At 37.0% G+C, this 18,355-nt stretch overlaps 1 protein-coding gene across 3 annotated transcripts; it reads right to left on the minus strand.

Moving 5' to 3' along the window:
- Window positions 1-12,630: 12,630 nt before the first annotated feature.
- Window positions 12,631-17,379, minus strand: LOC141639324 (MADS-box transcription factor 23-like). 3 transcript variants are annotated; one of them, XM_074448477.1, is made up of 8 exons: window positions 16,965-17,379; window positions 15,072-15,147; window positions 13,793-13,842; window positions 13,349-13,448; window positions 13,220-13,261; window positions 13,055-13,138; window positions 12,820-12,962; window positions 12,631-12,723 (listed from the first exon to the last, which is right to left on the minus strand). In XM_074448477.1, the coding sequence occupies exons 1-8, from the start codon at window positions 17,144-17,146 to the stop codon at window positions 12,708-12,710; spliced, it is 693 nt and encodes a 230-aa protein (XP_074304578.1). In that variant the 5' UTR covers window positions 17,147-17,379; the 3' UTR covers window positions 12,631-12,707. The 3 variants fall into 3 exon arrangements, with proteins under 3 accessions (XP_074304578.1, XP_074304579.1, XP_074304577.1); XM_074448478.1 differs by having other exon boundaries at window positions 13,097-13,138; window positions 13,793-13,854; XM_074448476.1 differs by having other exon boundaries at window positions 13,793-13,854.
- Window positions 17,380-18,355: the final 976 nt, after the last annotated feature.

The following is an 18,355-nucleotide window of genomic DNA, read 5'->3' on the forward strand; positions in this document are numbered from 1 at the left end:
TATAAGTACTTGATGATTGATTGGAAGGTTGTCAATCTCCCAATAATAACTCAAATAATCTTCAATTACCCAAAATAAAATATGAACAAAAGAGAGATTAAGGAAATGAGATTTATATTATGACTTGATTACAAGTTGATTACAATATTAAGAAGAGATTAGAATGATATAAACTACACTAGAGATTGATAAGAAGAACATGATTATCTAATTAGACTAATGGTGTATTTATAGTGGGGATTAGGTACACAAATTAGGGTTTACTAAGGGCTTAAATGACGATTAAGTCCTTGAGGAATCGCTCCTCTCAAAAGAGGTGTAGGTCTCCTTTTTGACGGTCTTTCCGAAATATGCGCACCCTTCATAGAACAAGAAGAAAATAAAAAGTTGCTGTAACACAATCCCAGCGTCCAAGGCAGCAGGACGAGCGGATTGCCTGGCTGTTGGACGAGCGGATTCCTTGGCCAGACACTCGGATTCTGGCCTTCTTGGACGAGCGTCCCGAGGGTCAAGCCGCTCGGATTCTTGGTCAGTTTCCTATTTTTTTCTTCTTTTCTTCCTCCTTCTCCCAACAATTCTCGGGTATCTTGTCGGAGATGCAAGGATCTTTCCTCATCATTGCCCATCTACTATAATATGTACAAAGGCCTTCTAGTCTTGTCTTCTCTTTGATGCTTGGTCATTGAATTCAATCAATTTAGATCTATTTTTCCATGAAAATGCAAGGTTTGCACTCCTTTCCTACCAAGGGAACAAAACCTCAAAGAATATGCAAAACAAAGGACTAAAGACAATAAATGACCTAAATATGCACTAAAAATCATGGGAACAAGGCTAATTCGGGGAGTAAATACGCTCAAATAATGGTCACATCAGATTCCTCACGAAGACGGACACTTGCTTGGTCCTTGGACAGGACCGCATTATACCACCGGGAGTTTTTTTAGTGATGAGCATCAGGGTGGAGGCTACCGAGAGAATGTGGGTGGTGATTACCAATGTAATGTGGATGGTTTGTATCAGGAGGAGATGGGAGGTGTCTCTCACAAGGGTGGGGGCAATGTTTTCTATGGAAGAGGGAGTGTAGGAGGAGCATCTAGTTGGGCACCGGGACTTATGGAGTATCATGGCCGCTATGTCAACGCAATAGTAGAAGACGCGACGATGGACACCTCGGGTGATACAAGGAGTGAAGAGCTTAGTACACGGAGGGAGGAGTCGCCGGTAAACAACCAAGGAGCCTTGGTTCGGTGGGTGGAAAGGCTTGGCAAGAGGAGGAAGTCCTATTCTTAGTTTTGTTTACTCATATGGAAATTTGTGTGACCTTGTGTCGGTAAGATCTCGAATAATTTGTTATCTTGTGTTGTAAACTCGGCCATAAGGCCAAAACCTAGTAGATGTTATGTGGTAGGATGGTGCTATGATCACCATTGAGACCCCTTTGCAAGTATACTCGACCATAGGTGAGCTTAAAGACTATAAATGACCGGATTTTAGACTATCAGGTGACACTCGGCCGAGTGCCATTTTCACTCGACCGAGTGGCGGTCCACTCGACCGAGTGCCCCATTTCACTCGATCGAGTGAGCCGAAAACAGACCGTAGGAACTTTCTGTAAAAACCCTTACTCGACCGAGTGACACTATCACTCGACCGAGTGACATCCCCATTTGACTGAGTAAGTCTCCACTCGACCGAGTAGACTGTTTTGATCTTGTTTTGGTGATTTTGAAACGATGTGGACTGAGTGCTTCCGTTTTATGACCCTACCGGCCTCCTAGTAGTTGTGTAAGCATAGAAATAATTAATGAATGAATTGAAATGAGTTGTGTACGTTAGCATGTGTTGTTTTGTGTGTTGTGGTACAGATATGTTTAGTTGATGGAAGAGATCTAACGTGTTTAGTAAGATTAATAATGATGTGGTAATTAGTAAGCATAAATAAGAATTCTATGAGTCTTATACATGATCGAGTCTTGTCACGACTAGAGTGGGACGATATGATACGAGGACAGATAAGAACACTTGTGTGATCACGTAGTTTATGCACAACATGAATTAGTCGGGAATAAGGAATATAGAAGAAAGTGAATCACAGTAGACAAGGTACTCGACCGTGTTACGATTATTATGTACGGAGTCATGAGTTATACATGTATACCTAGAGCCATAAACTATGAACGATACGACTGGACCTTAGCTATGATAGTGGGAATGAATGTTGAACTTGACTTGTACTCGGACCCATGAGCTTATAGATCGAGTGAATAAGAGAATCCTTCTTGCGAGAGATCGAGTGGCGAACTTCGGGACGAAGTTCTCTTTTAGGGCAAGTGAATTTAACATTTAGGAATAAGAAAGAGCATGAGAACATAAAAGAGCACGTACAGTAAAGAACTATCCGTGAGCACTAGCGAGAGAGACGAGTGAATGCGTGAGGAAGAGATTTGGGAGTGAGGCATGACACTAATGAGATGTAAGAAAGTGTTAATGAGATGTGAGAGTGAGGCGAAATTCGAGGACGAAGTTCATTTTAAGGAGGTAAGATTATAATACCAGGCTTTTGTGGGACCCGTACTTAGACCTTGGGATGCGTGAGAGGACCTTTAGACTGATAAGAGATCACTTGGGAGGGAAGGACATCCTTACACTAGACCTAGACTAGAACAAGTGGTGTTACAGCGGATCGAATATGTCCACTCGGTCGAGTGAGGAGTATACTCAACCGAGTGAGTCCACTCGACCAAGTAGAGTTCTACTCGGCCGAGTGATTCCACTCAACTGAGTGGACTCGGCACTCGGTCAAGTGACGCTGTTTCAGAATACGGGATTTAAACCCTTTTCTTCCCTAACCCTAAAATCATTTCCATCTTCCTCCTTATCTCTCAAAACTCTCTCCCTTCTCTCTAAACCCTCACAAACACCTACTACTTGGGATTCAAGCTTGGATTAGAATATTTCCCACCTTCCTCTTCAGTTCTCTCACCTAGTAAGTAAAGATCTACTCTTTTCTAGTCTTTTAAACCTTAACTTTTGGGGGAATTCGTTATGGGTAATTAATTAGTAATTAGTATGTTGTATAGGGGTAATAATAAGGGGTTTTGTAGTGTATATTAGTATAGGATGTATTGTGATAGTTATTATATTATTTGTATAGGATGAGACGGTTTCGGCACGACTTCGAGTAGCTTGAGAAGATTGTTAAAAGGTAGGTTAATCCTACTAGGTTTCAATAATGTGATGTTGTTTATATCGATGTTGTAGTTAGTCTTACATAATTAGGGCATTTGCATTATAACATGTTTAGTGGTAATCACATCATTAAGAGGATGATTATGATATGTTGGGTGTGGTTCATGTATTGGTTATTATCATATATGTTGGAGGATTTGTTGTTGTTGTTGTTGTTGTTGTTGTTGTTGTTGTTGTTATTGTTGTTGTTGTTGTTGTTGTTGTTGTTGTTGTTGTTGTTGTTGTTGTTGTTGTTGTTGTTGTTGTTGTTGTTGTTGTTGTTGTTGTTGTTGTTGTTGTTGTTGTTGTTGTTGTTGTTGTTGTTGTTGTTGTTGTTGTTGTTGTTGTTGTTGTTGTTGTTGTTGTTGTTGTTGTTGTTGTTGTTGTTGTTGTTGTTGTTGTTGTTGTTGTTGTTGTTGTGTTGTTGTTGTTGTTGTTGTTGTTGTTGTTGTTGTTGTTGTTGTTGTTGTTGTTGTTGTTGTTGTTGTTGTTGTTGTTGTTGTTGTTGTTGTTATTGTTGTTGTTGTTTTGGAGACGTAAGACGGTTGGGAGACCGTCTTGCGCTTAAGTCGTCTCTTGGGGCTTCCCACTCCAAGACGGATGTGCACATTAATGTCTTGAGTCACGGAGGGACTCGTGTGGTTGAAGCACGACGTCTGGCAGGGGATTTGGTTGACTTTCGGACCTGTGATAAGCCCATTTTATATATACTTTAATTTTCTCCCCATATTTAGCTCGGTTTTATATTTAATTTGTGCTCTTACGAGCGATTTATTGAGCTAATATTGCCTTTAGTAGTATTCTTGTATTTTATTGTCTTATGTAGGAATTGGAGCGGTTTTCCCTCATTTTCTTACGCTTTGGCAAATCCGAGTAAGGCGGAGTCAATTACGAGTATTTGAGCTAAAGATGACGGACCATATTATTTGGTGGACAAAACAAATAAAATGAAGCTCAAAATAAAGATTAAAGAGCAAGCTTAGGATTTCATATTGGAAGAGGCATTAAGAGCAAAACTTTGGATTCGTTGTGCTAATTAATCAAGAATTGAAGGAAAATTAAGAGTATGCTTAGGATGCCATTTTGGATTCCATATGAGCATTCAACCGGAGGAATTAAGGAGCATTAAGACATAGCATTGGATTCTTTTGCAAATTTTACTCCATTATTCCTATATAAAGGGTGTTGATGGACACAACTTTTTGGGGACAACTCTTATATACACTTGTTACACACTTCCTACACCATTTTCTTACTCTTATTTCCCTCCTTAGATTAGAATAAAATGTAGGTTAGAATTCCTTTATGTTATTTACATTTCCTTTAGCATTTCAATATTGTATTACAATTTCCATTTAAGCATTTGTTCTTCAATTCCAAGTTTCATTTTCAATTGTTAAGGTAATTCTATTTCTTCTTTTGTTTTATTATTTCCTTTGCCATTTCCATTATTAGTTAGTTATCATGTTTACTATCTTAGATTAAATTTGTTAATTCACTTTTATAAGTCGAGAGGCACGAAATTGAATTAGACTAAACATGTGTTAGTAGGACGACCTAGATATAACGAGAATTCTCTAGGACCCGATCTATGGTTGACAATAAGTTTGAGAGGTGGTTGTCTTTAAGCCTAAACAATTAACAATTTTATCAAATCTTATGTTTAACTTGAGCATTTACATAATTTGCATGTATGACCCGACCTCCCTAGACTATTTCTTTATCATTATTGTTTTCTTCCATTATCCAACCAATCAATCATATTTTAACCGACCTTGATATAATTCACCCCATAACAACTAATTAACAACTCCCGTCTCCTTGTGTTCGACCTCTATTACTACATTCATTTGTCTCTAGGGTATTTATCTTTGATTAGGTGTGCGACAAAACCTATCAATCTGGTACGTCTGGGCGTGTCCCGGTACCTGTTTGTGATGGTTGGTATGTCTGGGCTTGTCCCGGTACCAGTGTGGTTGTCGGTATGTCTTAGCGTGTCCCAGTACCGTGGTGGTGGTTGTTTGATAGTGTCTCATTCATATCATAGTCATGTTGCATATTCACACACTCGAGTCGTGTCACACTTAATTTATTTATTGAAACTGACGTTTGTTGTGTCTGTGTAATTGTCACCTATTTTCGGGGTGGCCTGTATCGATCTATATGATATTTCCGATCATATGGGGAGCAGGTTAAGTACAGGTTATTTGGATAGCACACGGGAAATGGGATGAGCTTGATAAGTCACGAGACGAGTATAGTTGGTTAGATGAGTATAATGGTCATGAGTTGTATTTATTCATTAGTTAATGGTTGTAATCACTAAACTTGTCATTTATAATAAATGTTTTTTTTATTGTATCCCCGATTTATTGCCTCGGGAAACCGAGAAGGTAACATCTCCCAATTACCTTGGCCGGGTAAGAAGGGGGTGTTACACAGTCTTTGCTAGATAAATATTTGCTTTTTGAGGAGTAAAGAAGAAGATTTTTAGAAGGTATATCTTATTTCCGTTCTTGGTATGTGGTTTATTTATCTAGTTCTAGATTTATATTCTTATTAATTGACTCATTTGTTAGCTATAACTTATGGCGGAATCAACCATGTCAAATGGCGATAAATATGAGATCAAAGAAGAGTGGACTACCAAATTTTTAGAGAACCTGTAGATTAATTTATCAACTAAGGCGTGTATGTTATTCATACACTTGGATGTATCTTTGGTGATAGTGATTTTGATGATATTGTTATGTTGGATGTGATGCGAGATCAATGTAAGTTTGTTGGAGTTATATTGTTTGGAATACTATAAATGTGGTTACATTTTTATTCTGAAGTCTTTTCTTGTTCATATAACATTTGGAATTATCAAATTTATGGAGAGGTGCTGCTGAAATTTTCGTACAAAATTATTATTTTAAATTTTTTTTTTACAACGGTTCCTTTAAAAACGACGTGAACAAATTAAATATTTCGAAAATATTTCTCTTTTTATGGCGGTTCTTTTCCAAACAACCGACGTTATAATTACCTTTAGTGGCGGTTCTGTAACAACAACCGTCATTATGCTAACCTTTTACGACGGTTCTGGCAAAGCAACCGTCGTTATAGAGAACATGTTGTGGTGCAATGATATTTTTAAAATACCTATGGTGGCGGTTTTCAAACAATAACCGCCACTATAGATGAGTTACGGTGGCGGTTCTTGTCTAAAAACCGTCGTTTTATATAAGCCTATAATGACGGTTTTGTTTAAAAACCGCCACTTTAGGTAAGCTATAGTGGCGGTTGTACAACCGCCGCAAAGTATAAACAACCCCGTGATATACGGCGCACCCAAAATCTGTAAAAACCGCCACAAAAAGGTCATTTATAGCCGCCACTATAGGGGTTTTTTCTACTAGTGAGTACACATTGGCTTAAGGATATAAGAGGGAGGGATATGCTAGGAAGGTAGATCGGGACTTGTATATGAGACTTCCCGCGGGAGAGGGTTTGCCGGAGACCGATCACCTTGTAGAGGTGAATCCGCCCCGACCTCCACCCCGACGTTATGTCATTCCCCACGAGCTTGTCTTTGTGTTTGGTGAGGAGGATGAACCCCGAGCCCCTACTCCTTCACCACCTCGTATCCCAACCATGCAAGAACCATCTTCCTCTCTATGCATGTGCCGCCTCCACTCTACACCGGTGGGTATACTCAATACCCGTACACTTTCGACGACCATAGCTTCCACTTGGTGGACCTTACCTACCGCTTAAACAATGACCTCGTAATGAGGGATGCTTATGAAGCGGCGATAAGGCAAGGTGTGAACCCTCCTCACCACCCAAGTTATTGGACCGAACCAGAAGATAACTCGGGTGTCTTTAGAGCTTACAGTGTGAACCCTTCGAATTACGGTACTACAATTCCTCATGATTATAGATACTTACTTGGTCCATGGGTGGTACCTCATTATACTAGTGGGACAGGTTTCTTTGGTCATGTTCCACAGGTGGTGGAAACGGAGTGGGTACGTCCAGTACGACGACAGAGGACATGGGGCAAGGTAATGATGATGATGATGATGACAATAATGATGAGGACGAAGAGGATGATGACAGTGAAGAGGAGGAGGAAGCATGGAAGAGGGGGAAGAGAGTAGTGGCGATGAGACTCTAGGCCATTTGACAAGCTTCTTTTGCGGGAAAGAAAAGTCCCGTCGTTAGTTCTTGTGATGTTAATGAGTCGAACAATGTGTAGTAATTTGTGTCGTTTGTATAAAATTGGATGTTTTTTTTTTAATTTGTGTTGTAATTATGGCTTTAAGACTAAGATATTGTTTTGAAACTTGATTGTTGGATGGTGCACCTTTGGGAGTATTTATGTTAGAATAGTAGACTAGAGACGTGTTAGAAGCGATTTTGGGAGCGGAAACATTCTGACCTAGTGACACTCGACCGAGTGCCCCCTGCACTCGGCCGAGTGGCCTTCTGCACTCGGCCCTGTCTTTGGCCAATACTCTACCAAGTTTCAAAACAATATCAACGCAAATAAAACTTGTGCATTATCATATTTATCCCAAAAAGTACTTATTGGAAAGTAATGATTTGTGCATGACATCTTGTGTACATAATCCACAAGTATATATAGATGATGAATATTATGAAATTTTTCGACTTTGAAATGTTAGATATTGAGTATGCACGAAATAGGAATTGACAATAATAACACCGCACCGAATCGACTCCGCTTTCCTAATAGAATAATTCGACCCTTAACAGTGCCTGGGTATAATCGAACTTTCTACTGAGATAAGACGGTGCCCTCTGATTTTTGGCACAAAAAAACAGAGAGTTAATATATAAATATTTTGTTGTAGAATGTTATATGTTCTTTGATGCAGTAGAAGATTTTTGTTTTTACTGTCACTTTTTCTTCTCATCCCTTTGTCTATTTATAATGACAAAGGAGGGTATAGGGAGATGTATTTCTGAAGAGTTACAACTCTTCAGAAATTCCGATTTCAATTAATTAAAACCCGAGTAATTTAATTACTACCAACCTCCGTCATAGTTATTCGAAAAAACTATACCGTAATTCCGTAAATAATTATGCGAGTGTACACTCCGTACTTCCTGAACTCACATTATATTATTTAGAAATTACCCATCTACGAACCAAACCCGAATACGCTAAAATGAACCGGTAATTACACTTAAATTACCAACATTCCTCCCTCATTTAAGCGTAATTCAAGAATTTAAATAACCTAACAAACATACCAATTTATGCATAAATGAAAATGTCACGAAGATTGAATTTTCATATAGTGAAATTACACATTCCAAATATTCGAGTATCGGGGTGTGACTAAGCATTGAACCCTTTCTACCCATTTTGAATACATGAAGATAACTCACACATAAACTAATTTACTTCTAAAAATTACATATACCGACACTTAATTACAAGCCTAGTGTCCCATATCTATTCATGAACATTTCGGGAGTCAAACCCATACTCCCTTGAAGCGGCTGTACTTCATGTTCATATAGGTTGATTCTTTTCATCGTGTCCTTGCAAACACACTTTTTCAAAAGATCAACCTTACAACATGCAAGTCTAAGCACACACCTCGGGATATAAATTATTGTGTGCTTCAATCTCTTAACAATAGGCCTTCCACATTGAATTCAGCCTCTAACATTGTATTAGAGGGGAATTGGGTATCCTATCGCCAAGGATCTTATACGAGTTTTAGACTCATCCCGTCAACCGACTTGATAACCAAGTCCCTAATTGATCCTTTATGCAAAGTGATCAACTAAAAATGAGATCTCACAAAAGACAACCAATATCAATTCCCATTTATGATAGTCCATATAGACCGTGTTATACCAAACACCTCGGTGCACCGTTATTTACTATCAAAAAATCATGGATGAATTTGGTCTAATACTTTTAAGTAATACCGTAGATTAATTAATTTCCTTAGCTACTTAGCCTTAACCGGCTATGCTAACACTACGCATACCAACTCCAATGTCAAATTCATAATGCAAATTCGCTTCTTGGAAGTCCATATACTCATGATACTTTCCAAAGTAAAATACACTACCACTAGTACAAAATCACCTTCTACATTTGGTACTTCAATTTGCAAAATATCATCCCTCTAAAACCGAAGAAAAAATTACATAGGACAAACCATAATTCATGGTTTACTTTATACATTGTCACACTTGCTTAATCCCTTGCGAAAGATGAGTACTAGCTATACGAGTATACTTACTCAACTTGTCAAACCGCAATAATTAAGCCCTTGCGAAAACCCGAGTCATGAATCCACTTTCACTATTGGATAAAAGTGACATACTCGATCCTTGGGAGTATTAACCGGAGAATAATAATAATCATATTCTCACCCTTGATCCTAATGCTAAGATTCACCCCCATGTCTTTCATAAAAGAACACGATAAGAGAACTACCTTTTACAAGGTAAATCATCTTAGTCTATACAAAAGATCAACTTATCATTAATCCTACAATACATGACAACTCCATAATACCAGATTGTCAATAGTAATACATTTAATACTCTCAGTTTACCTCATACATGGCTAAACCACCATGACTTCATAATCTCACCATGGTTATTAAAAACCATCATTTCCGAGATTATATGATAAAATTAATTACATAAAATTGATACATAGCCATATTATAAATTAACAATAACGACTATCATGATCATACCATAAGTCCATAATCGTAACATAATCATCAATTTCGTCAACAATGATCAATTTATGATAAACAAGACAGTTGCATGAAAGATTGACCATCATGATATAATAATAATGGATCAATGATTACAACAAAACCAACTAACCTAAAAATGTTCAAAGAATAAAGAAAACAACACATGATTTCAAATATAATAGTGCATCAAAATAACTACACTATCAAGAAAATGAAAACATGTTATACCCTTATTCTACCGTAATTCCCATCAAAATAGGCATTTGATGACAACCATTTTACCATGGATAATACATACGGATAATTAATCTTAAAGACACCATGTATGATGAATCATGTATGGCAACAAGGATATCTTTTTTCTTTAGAGACATACACTATGCACCAACATCATAACCAGATGAATTAATATACATAGCCAACAAATAATCTGAAATTCAAGGCCATGAATTAACTGTCTCTAAACATGAAACATGGATAATGAAATCCAACTCCTCCAATATCAAATATAAACGCACAAATCTTGTAATTGTAATCAGGAGTATAATTAAATCTCCAAGAATAATAAGTTGATGATGGAACCGGTTTACATGAAAACGAATTAAACGATAAAAACTACATTATGTAGTCACCTTCCTGAAATAACTACCATGTCATATTGTCATTATATATGTAAACCACAAATATGATGAAAACTGGGTACATAAAATTCACGTTTCATAAAACTATCAAAAATGTCAAGGGAAGTCATCCATAATTCCATATTAACCATGAATCCATGATGCAATAAATATACCATGTTTCCACTATAATCATGCTTCCACTAAAACAGAGGAAACATCTGATGATAAATGTAAGCAAAAAGTTCCATGCCCACTTCAATGTCCGGATAACAGACTAATTCCAAACACAAAAAGCAATGGACGTTGGAGATGTTCATTTAGTGATTAACATCACTTTTAATCATCATATCCATCAAACATCACATTAAATATAGAAATAATGTAGGAAACATATCTTATAGGCAGTGGTGTTCCCGACTCATTGTCATGAATCTGTAACCAAACTTCTCACGTACGAATCTGATCAACATTATCATTCCCAATTATCTATATTCACGAACTTGCGAATCAACCATTGCATCAACACCAGATTTTAACATCGTCGTCTCACGTACCCGTATAATAATTATCACAGTGCGGAAATTATTCTTAAGAATCCTTTATTGTCATTCCTTGACATTCGTCATCTTGACAGATTTCGGAATTATTCTATTAGATTGTTAGATATTGAGTATGCACGAAATAGGAATTGACAATAATAACGCCGCACCGAATCGACTTCGCTTTCCTAATAGAATAATTCGACCCTTAACAGTGCCTGGGTATAATCGAACTTTCTACTGAGATAAGACGATGCCCTCTGATTTTTGGCACACAAAAACAGAGACGTAATATATAAATATTTTGTTGTAGAATGTTATATGTTCTTTGATGCAGTAGAAGATTTTTGTTTTTACTGTCACTTTTTCTTCTCATCCCTTTGTCTATTTATAATGACAAAGGAGGGTATAGGGAGATGTATTTCTGAAGAGTTACAACTCTTCAGAAATTCCGGTTTCAATTAATTAAAACCCGAGTAATTTAATTACTACCAACCTCCGTCATAGTTATTCGAACCGAAAACTATACCGTAATTCCGTAAATAATTATGCGAGTGTACATTCCGTACTTCCCGAACTCACATTATATTATTTAGAAATTACTCATCTACGAACCAAACCCGAATACGCTAAAATGAACCGGTAATTACACATAAATTACCAACATGAAAGAACAAACAAATTACAAAACTTTATTTTTTATTCTCTCGATTCTATTTGCTTAGAACGAGAGGGAATAGATAGTATTATCATGCGAGAGATTTCGTGCAACCTGAGGCAAATGTAAGGGTCGAAATACTCTTTATGAAAAACGATTCGTAATTTTATAGTTATCTAAATTTATCATTTACCATTGGCGGTCGATGGAGTGTCAACCATCGTAAATATATCCAACAATTAAGATCGGAACCCATAACCTGCGGAAAAGAAGGTAATAGGGAGTATATGGTATTTAGAGGCATGCTTGGGATATTTGGTTAAACACATTCTTTCATGATAAGTAATGACTTCCGAGATTAGGATCAATTACGGCGCAGGAACAAGCTATTTATTGTCAAATAGCTACACGCGGTGTCTTTGTATAATTACGGTGCAGGAACAAGCTATTTGGTTAAACACATTCTATGGTATATAGAGGCATGCTTGGGACATTTAGATTGTTGGCTGTTGTGATTGACTTGGATGATCACCACAAATGTTTTAGTTTGGTAAATTAAACATGATGAGGCGGTCATTTGATTGATGTTGTATTGTTGTTGTAGTTTAGTTGATTAGATTTTTCGCTTTAGGATTAAGTGTTGGCTTCTCCCTGTGATATCAACTCAAGGATAGAGCTTGGGTGAAAGAGATCCCCAGGTCTCCCTAAGGAAAAGAAAAATTAGAGAAAGTTGGTGCATTATATATGTCCACATTCTCACACATAATTACACTGTTTAACAAGACTTGTAAATTTGCTTCCATTTTATAGGCCCCAACCATTCTTGTGGCTCTACGCTGTACTTTCCATTTGGGATAATTTGCGATCAAGGAAACTTGATTCACTCTTACCAAATATGGAGTACGTTTTAATGCAACTGTAGTCTGCAATTTTTGGGTGTAAAAACCAGGAATCAGTATCTTAAAGACTTAAATCATGTAAATTAGTCTGGTAATAAGTCGTAAGAGAAAGTATGTTACCCTAACTCAGGTGCTGCTTCTGATCCTAGATTGTTTTGCCTTGCAGGAAGGCTTAATTGAGTATACAGGTGCTCCCCAGTGTTGAAACCACTTGTCATCATACCGCTGCTACCGATGCCATTCATGTTTCCTGAACTATAAAGCTGAGACAAAGTAAATTCTTGCTTGTTAACCAATTACTAGCAAATAGTGTTCTACTTGTTTTCGAGTGAAATGCAACCTATTATCCAAATACCTTCTTGTACAACTCCCTGTTTTCTTGACAAATGAGGTTTACCTTCTCATACAGCTCCGTGTTTTCCCGCTGAATGATTGCTCCCTGTACAAGAATGTAAGTTGAATCAACAACAAGTCAAGTGTATACCAAGGAAGCTAGATAAATCTAGTTACAAGCTCACACCTTGCGATTCAGCTCTTCTATTTCATCGCTTAAGATCTGTTCCTGCATATGTAAGGTCATACGAGTTATTAGAAAATGTACAAATAGAAATAAGAGGATGTTAAACCGACCAATGGACACAATTCTTACCTTCTTTGTGCGAACACCCTGCAGACTCATTTCCAGTTGGTTTTCTAGGTAGTTGAGTTCCTTAATGCTTAAGCCATTTAGCTTTTGTCCCATAAGTTGCCTACCTTACCACAAATTGATACTCGTATCAAGTATCTAAATCAGGATACTGCAAGTCATTTACTGCGTGTGCTTAGTTGAACTAGTGCTCTACTGATGTTGAACTACCATGGATACATAAGAACTTATCATCTATCTGTATGCAAATGATTCTTATTTTCTTTACTTCTTAAGATTTTAAAAAGGAAATTCAGCAATATTTGATGAGTACCTATTTGCCATTACAATGATACAAGTGCTATCGAAAAAAGAGGCCTGTTTTGCATTCTAGTGTGGCCGTAGAGCTAAAAGGCGATGGATTTCCAAGCGTTCAAAGTTACTCATAGATAAAAGTTGAATGTGTACCGGTGGCTTTCCTGTAGGTCCTGCAGCTGGTGCCTTATCACTTCTGCCTCCTGCCGCCAAAACTACCATGTGAAAATTAAGATTATCGATTTGTTCAGCTAAATATCCATTTCACATCAGTAAAAAGAATGGTAAGTAAGTTAGTAAAGTATTTTTTTTTTTTTTTTTTTTAAACTCATGAATTTGAAGGAGTGTATTTACTAATTATCTGACGTTTTATTAGTCCGTCCCAGAATAATTGATCTCTTTCTTTATCCAATACAGGTGTGGCCTTTATGCTGGCGTATGGCCATTGAAATTGTTAAGGGAAGTTGACCTGGTATCCGTGATTCGCTTGGATGTGTCATGTGGCAGAAACAGTGAACTGGCTGACAGTTTGTTGTGTGAAGCCCATTGTTGTTCCCATGGCCCTAATTAGAGTAACTACGCATTATACTTTTTCCGATGTACCTTAGTCATCAAGGTGGTAAGAGCTCCTTTACTCCTTGTGAACCTGGCACTAGGAAATCTCATTCAAATTCCATGCTCTAACATGAAACTGTTGGAGAATGTTGAGTCTTTACTGTAAGGCTGTAACATTTCTGCTATGAGTATGTGTTTTCCTTCTACTACCTCTGTAATGCCGTAAGTGCCGTTACCATAATGTAGCAGTTTCTGTAAGTACCAACGAACTATACTTTAAGGGAATTATGTTGACTCCTGCGATATTATTTGTGCATCTCATGTTTCACCTTTGTTATAAGCTACTTGGCTATTATACATGGAGTATTAAGTAACTGACATCAAGTTTCGTCCCTCCAGCTTGTGTGTTTCGCTTTTCCGTTGGTGAAGGCATCAAATATTACTTGAATAAATGAGGCAACCACATCTCGGAAAGGACACAAAACCTCACATCTGAACTTATTGAACTACTCCAGTTTCTCGCGACATAATTCCATTAAAATATAGTTCGTTGGTTCTGACACAAATTGGATTATATACATGATATTCATGTATATATACCTTGTATTTACACCAAAATACAAATACATATGGATCCGGTGCTTAGGAATTAATACTCTTAATAATTTCTATAACCATAAACCCGTGTGTGCTAATTGTTCTAATAGCGAGACTGACTCCGAGGATGGGTTCAGGACTCAAGAGGTGGTACATTATGTTCATGAATCCTGATAAAGGGGATTGGAGTCTAACTTTCTCCACTTTTTTCCGTTATACTGCTAAGCGAAAGTATAAGGCAATCAAGAGGGATGTAGAAGAAAGAAGACGAAGAAGGTACCTTGAGTTGTGATTCAGAATTGAGGTGGTGATGCTCCTCCTTTGCTTTGTTATATCTTTCTATCACTGATTTCATGCTGCCACCAGCATTACAGTAGTCAGCAACTGCTAAACAAATATATATGCCACCCATTTCTTGCAAGACAGTTTTATTGTGATGCCAATAATCCAGCTAGCCCAATTTTTCAGGACTAAATCTGTTCAGTCTTCAAAAGATACGGTCTCATACAATAATAGCGTATATAACAAACATGCCTTAGCTTAGTGGTTACAATGAGGTATCTTGCACAATATAGGTCTGAGTTTCGAATCCCTTAACCCCTATGTTGTATTTGCCCTTGTGGTTCATTTGACAAAAACATAAGTGCATATGTGCATAATATGGAGCATTTACGGAATATTCTTCAGATCAATTATGCAGAGTTTAAAACATGTTTTTTGCATATTGGAGACATCTTTACTTGGGCTGAAACGACTTTATCCTAATTTCTTAAGCTCCCCGGTGAGTATCGGGGTAAATCAGTCCGATGTACAAGTGTTACCCATGTGTTGTTAACACAGAGACTATTTTCAAATGATCCAAAATGAAACTGGTCGAAAATTGCATCAAATTATTTGTTTTTTTTTTTTTTTTAATGATGAAAAGAAACACAATCAGATTAGCAAATTGTTTTACTATATTCGATCATACTCCAAAATCAAAGAAAAAACTCTACTAGCTACTAGTGGAAAAAACGTGTAAACATTGCCATAGTGCTTCATGCTAATTACGGGTTTTCAAGTTGATCTTCAAGCTGACTCAACAACACATACAAACACCGAAAAAATTACAAAAATACTTGCCGTTCGAGAAGACTGAAAAATGATATATTTTCATCTTCCAAATATATACCATTATGCTCCACATTGTGTAACACTGTAACTTTTCAATTTTGCAGGTATATTTTACTACACAGTAACTTTTTGCTTAGTATTTTCAGAAGAAAATTCGTGCTTCATGGAAGGCTCTAATCGGAAGTAACATATGTGTCTGGAGTGATCTTAGGTGAAAAGGTTGTATAGAATGTTGTCAACGTATATCACAAAACCATTTTATTCTAGTTTTTGTAGTGAAAATATTATGAATAAGCTCTTATATCAACATTATTATTTATATCATTGTTGTTTTGGGCAATAAGGATGCATTATATTAAGGAACCGAGAAAAAGGGTGCATTAGATTATTTCTAGCATTGTTGAACTTGAAATATAGCATGCCGGTGTTTAGATGGTACTTCCGGGAAAGCTTACCTTTCCGGTTTCCGTTCATCTTTTGAGCTACAACGGCATGACAATATGTATCATACAAAACAAAATTTATAAAATTTAAGTTTTTTTTTCAATTTGTGGCCGCCCTTAGAAAAAGTTTTCAAGATTATTCACCACTAGTGATAGATGATGAAGGTGTTAAAGACCTTAATAACCTACGTTTGGCAATAAATGCCAGATTTTGTTACTCCCATTCAAAGAAGTCAAAACCTTAAAGCTTGCTCTACGGTGATTAAAACGAGTGTTGAAATGCGTATTAATTAGCTTGATTATGAACATTGGTTCTTTCGGTTCTAAAAAGTGTTATGTCAAATGCGTAGATTTACCCTAGTTTAATTATGGCAGTGTATAAAATGTATTTCCGATGAGGAAATTGTCAGTCGTTGGCCTGTAAGTATTAGAATTAAACGATCTTTAAGGTATTGATTGATGCCTGATCAATGGTTTAGTACCCCTAAGTTACAAAGATGATAGAAGTCGATCTATATAGAATTAGATCCATGCGCTAAGAAATCATAAAATGGTCATAGTTCAAAATCAAAGAATATAGGCTCTAGTTGATAATTGAAAAGTAAGAGAAAGAAAACCTTGAATTAGAGTACTCATAGAGTTTGGAAGTGCTGGAAAAGATGAGAACACCAACATGAGCATCACAAAGAATAGCAAGCTCCTTTGCTTTCTTCAGCAGCCCTTTTCGCCTCTTCGAAAACGTCACTTGCCTGCTTGTCGTGTTATCGATCCTCTCTATTACGATCTTTCCTCTCCCCATACCTCTCCCCCTTTCCTTCTTCTGCTATTCACTGCTGTAAAATCACTACTACATACGCTCGATCATCATACCAACCATCTAAGCACTTTTACCTTTTTTCATTTATTTTTTTACTAATCTTTGTTAATGGTGTTATTGATTGGAAATTGTTTGAGTGCCCTAAGAATGGAGTTTAGCTTGATGAGTTTGAACTTGAAAGAGGAAAAGGAATAAAGTACATAGTACTTTGAGGTTAGCAGCTTTCTTCACAAGCCAATAGTGCTTAATGATGCACATTAATATATACATACATACACGGAGTATACAATAAACCCTAGACTACTAGTACTATTGTATGTGTATTAGTAAAAAATAAGTTTGTGTGACAATGTGAAATAACTATTTTCATATTATTTGCTCAACTCTACTCGAGGGACAATAAGGGTGTGTTTGGATTGAGTGATTTAGAGGGAAAAGAAAAGGAGGGAGAGTAGGGGATTTAAAATCCTTTGTTTGGATAGTAAATAAGGGTGGAGAAAGGGGGGGAGATTTGGAGGGGGGCAAATCAAAATCTCTCGAATAGGAGAGATTTGGAGGGATCCCCTCCATTTTTCCAAACACACCCTAAGGGTCCGTTTGGATCCTGGAGAGAAGGGGAGGGGAGGAGGAAAAGGAGGCTTTGTTTGGATAAAAAAATCAAAATGGAAGGGAGAGAAATGAGAGGACTTATTTTCTCCTATAACAAACTATAATCTTTCCAAAGATGGCAAGATTTGGAAAGAAAATATTATTTGGACTCTAATTATACCACCAACATCCTTCAATCCTCTAAAAATTCTTCATCTCTCCTCCTTTCCCTTTCCTCCTTCATAATTTTTGTTATCCAAACCTCCCTTCTCTCCCCTCCCTCCCTCCCCTCCTCCCTTTCCCCTCCCCTTCCCTCCTAAAATTGTATCCAAATACACCCTAAGGGAATATACCTCAACTCTACTCCTCTTGACCTTTTTTTTTAAAAAAAAAAATGGTACAACAATAAAATTATTACCCTATTATCTCATTAACGCCCATAAAATGTCTACTTGTGAGGTAAGGGGTTACGGCACCCTAATTACTTTTGTGTTAACAACATAAAGAGGTTGTTTCTCAATAATCTAAAATAAAAATTGCGTTGATAACTACTTCGAACGTCTACAACTTCACAAGAGAAAAAAGCGCGTCCATTTAGTAAGT

The sequence above is a fragment of the Silene latifolia genome, unplaced genomic scaffold (assembly GCF_048544455.1).
Source record: "Silene latifolia isolate original U9 population unplaced genomic scaffold, ASM4854445v1 scaffold_338, whole genome shotgun sequence".
In the NCBI taxonomy this organism is placed as follows: Eukaryota; Viridiplantae; Streptophyta; class Magnoliopsida; order Caryophyllales; family Caryophyllaceae; genus Silene; species Silene latifolia.

What these genes read in the sequence shown, in the direction of transcription:
- LOC141639324 (XM_074448476.1), bottom strand. Translation starts at nt 17,146, where the DNA reads ATGGGGAGAGGAAAGATCGTAATAGAGAGGATCGATAACACGACAAGC. An exon ending in TATGAGTACTCTAATTCAAG is followed by an intron (nt 15,148 to 16,964) that starts GTTTTCTTTCTC and finishes TGCTGGTGGCAG; the next exon opens with CATGAAATCAGTGATAGAAA. An exon ending in ACAGGGAGTTGTACAAGAAG is followed by an intron (nt 12,963 to 13,054) that starts GTATTTGGATAA and finishes ACTTTGTCTCAG; the next exon opens with CTTTATAGTTCAGGAAACAT.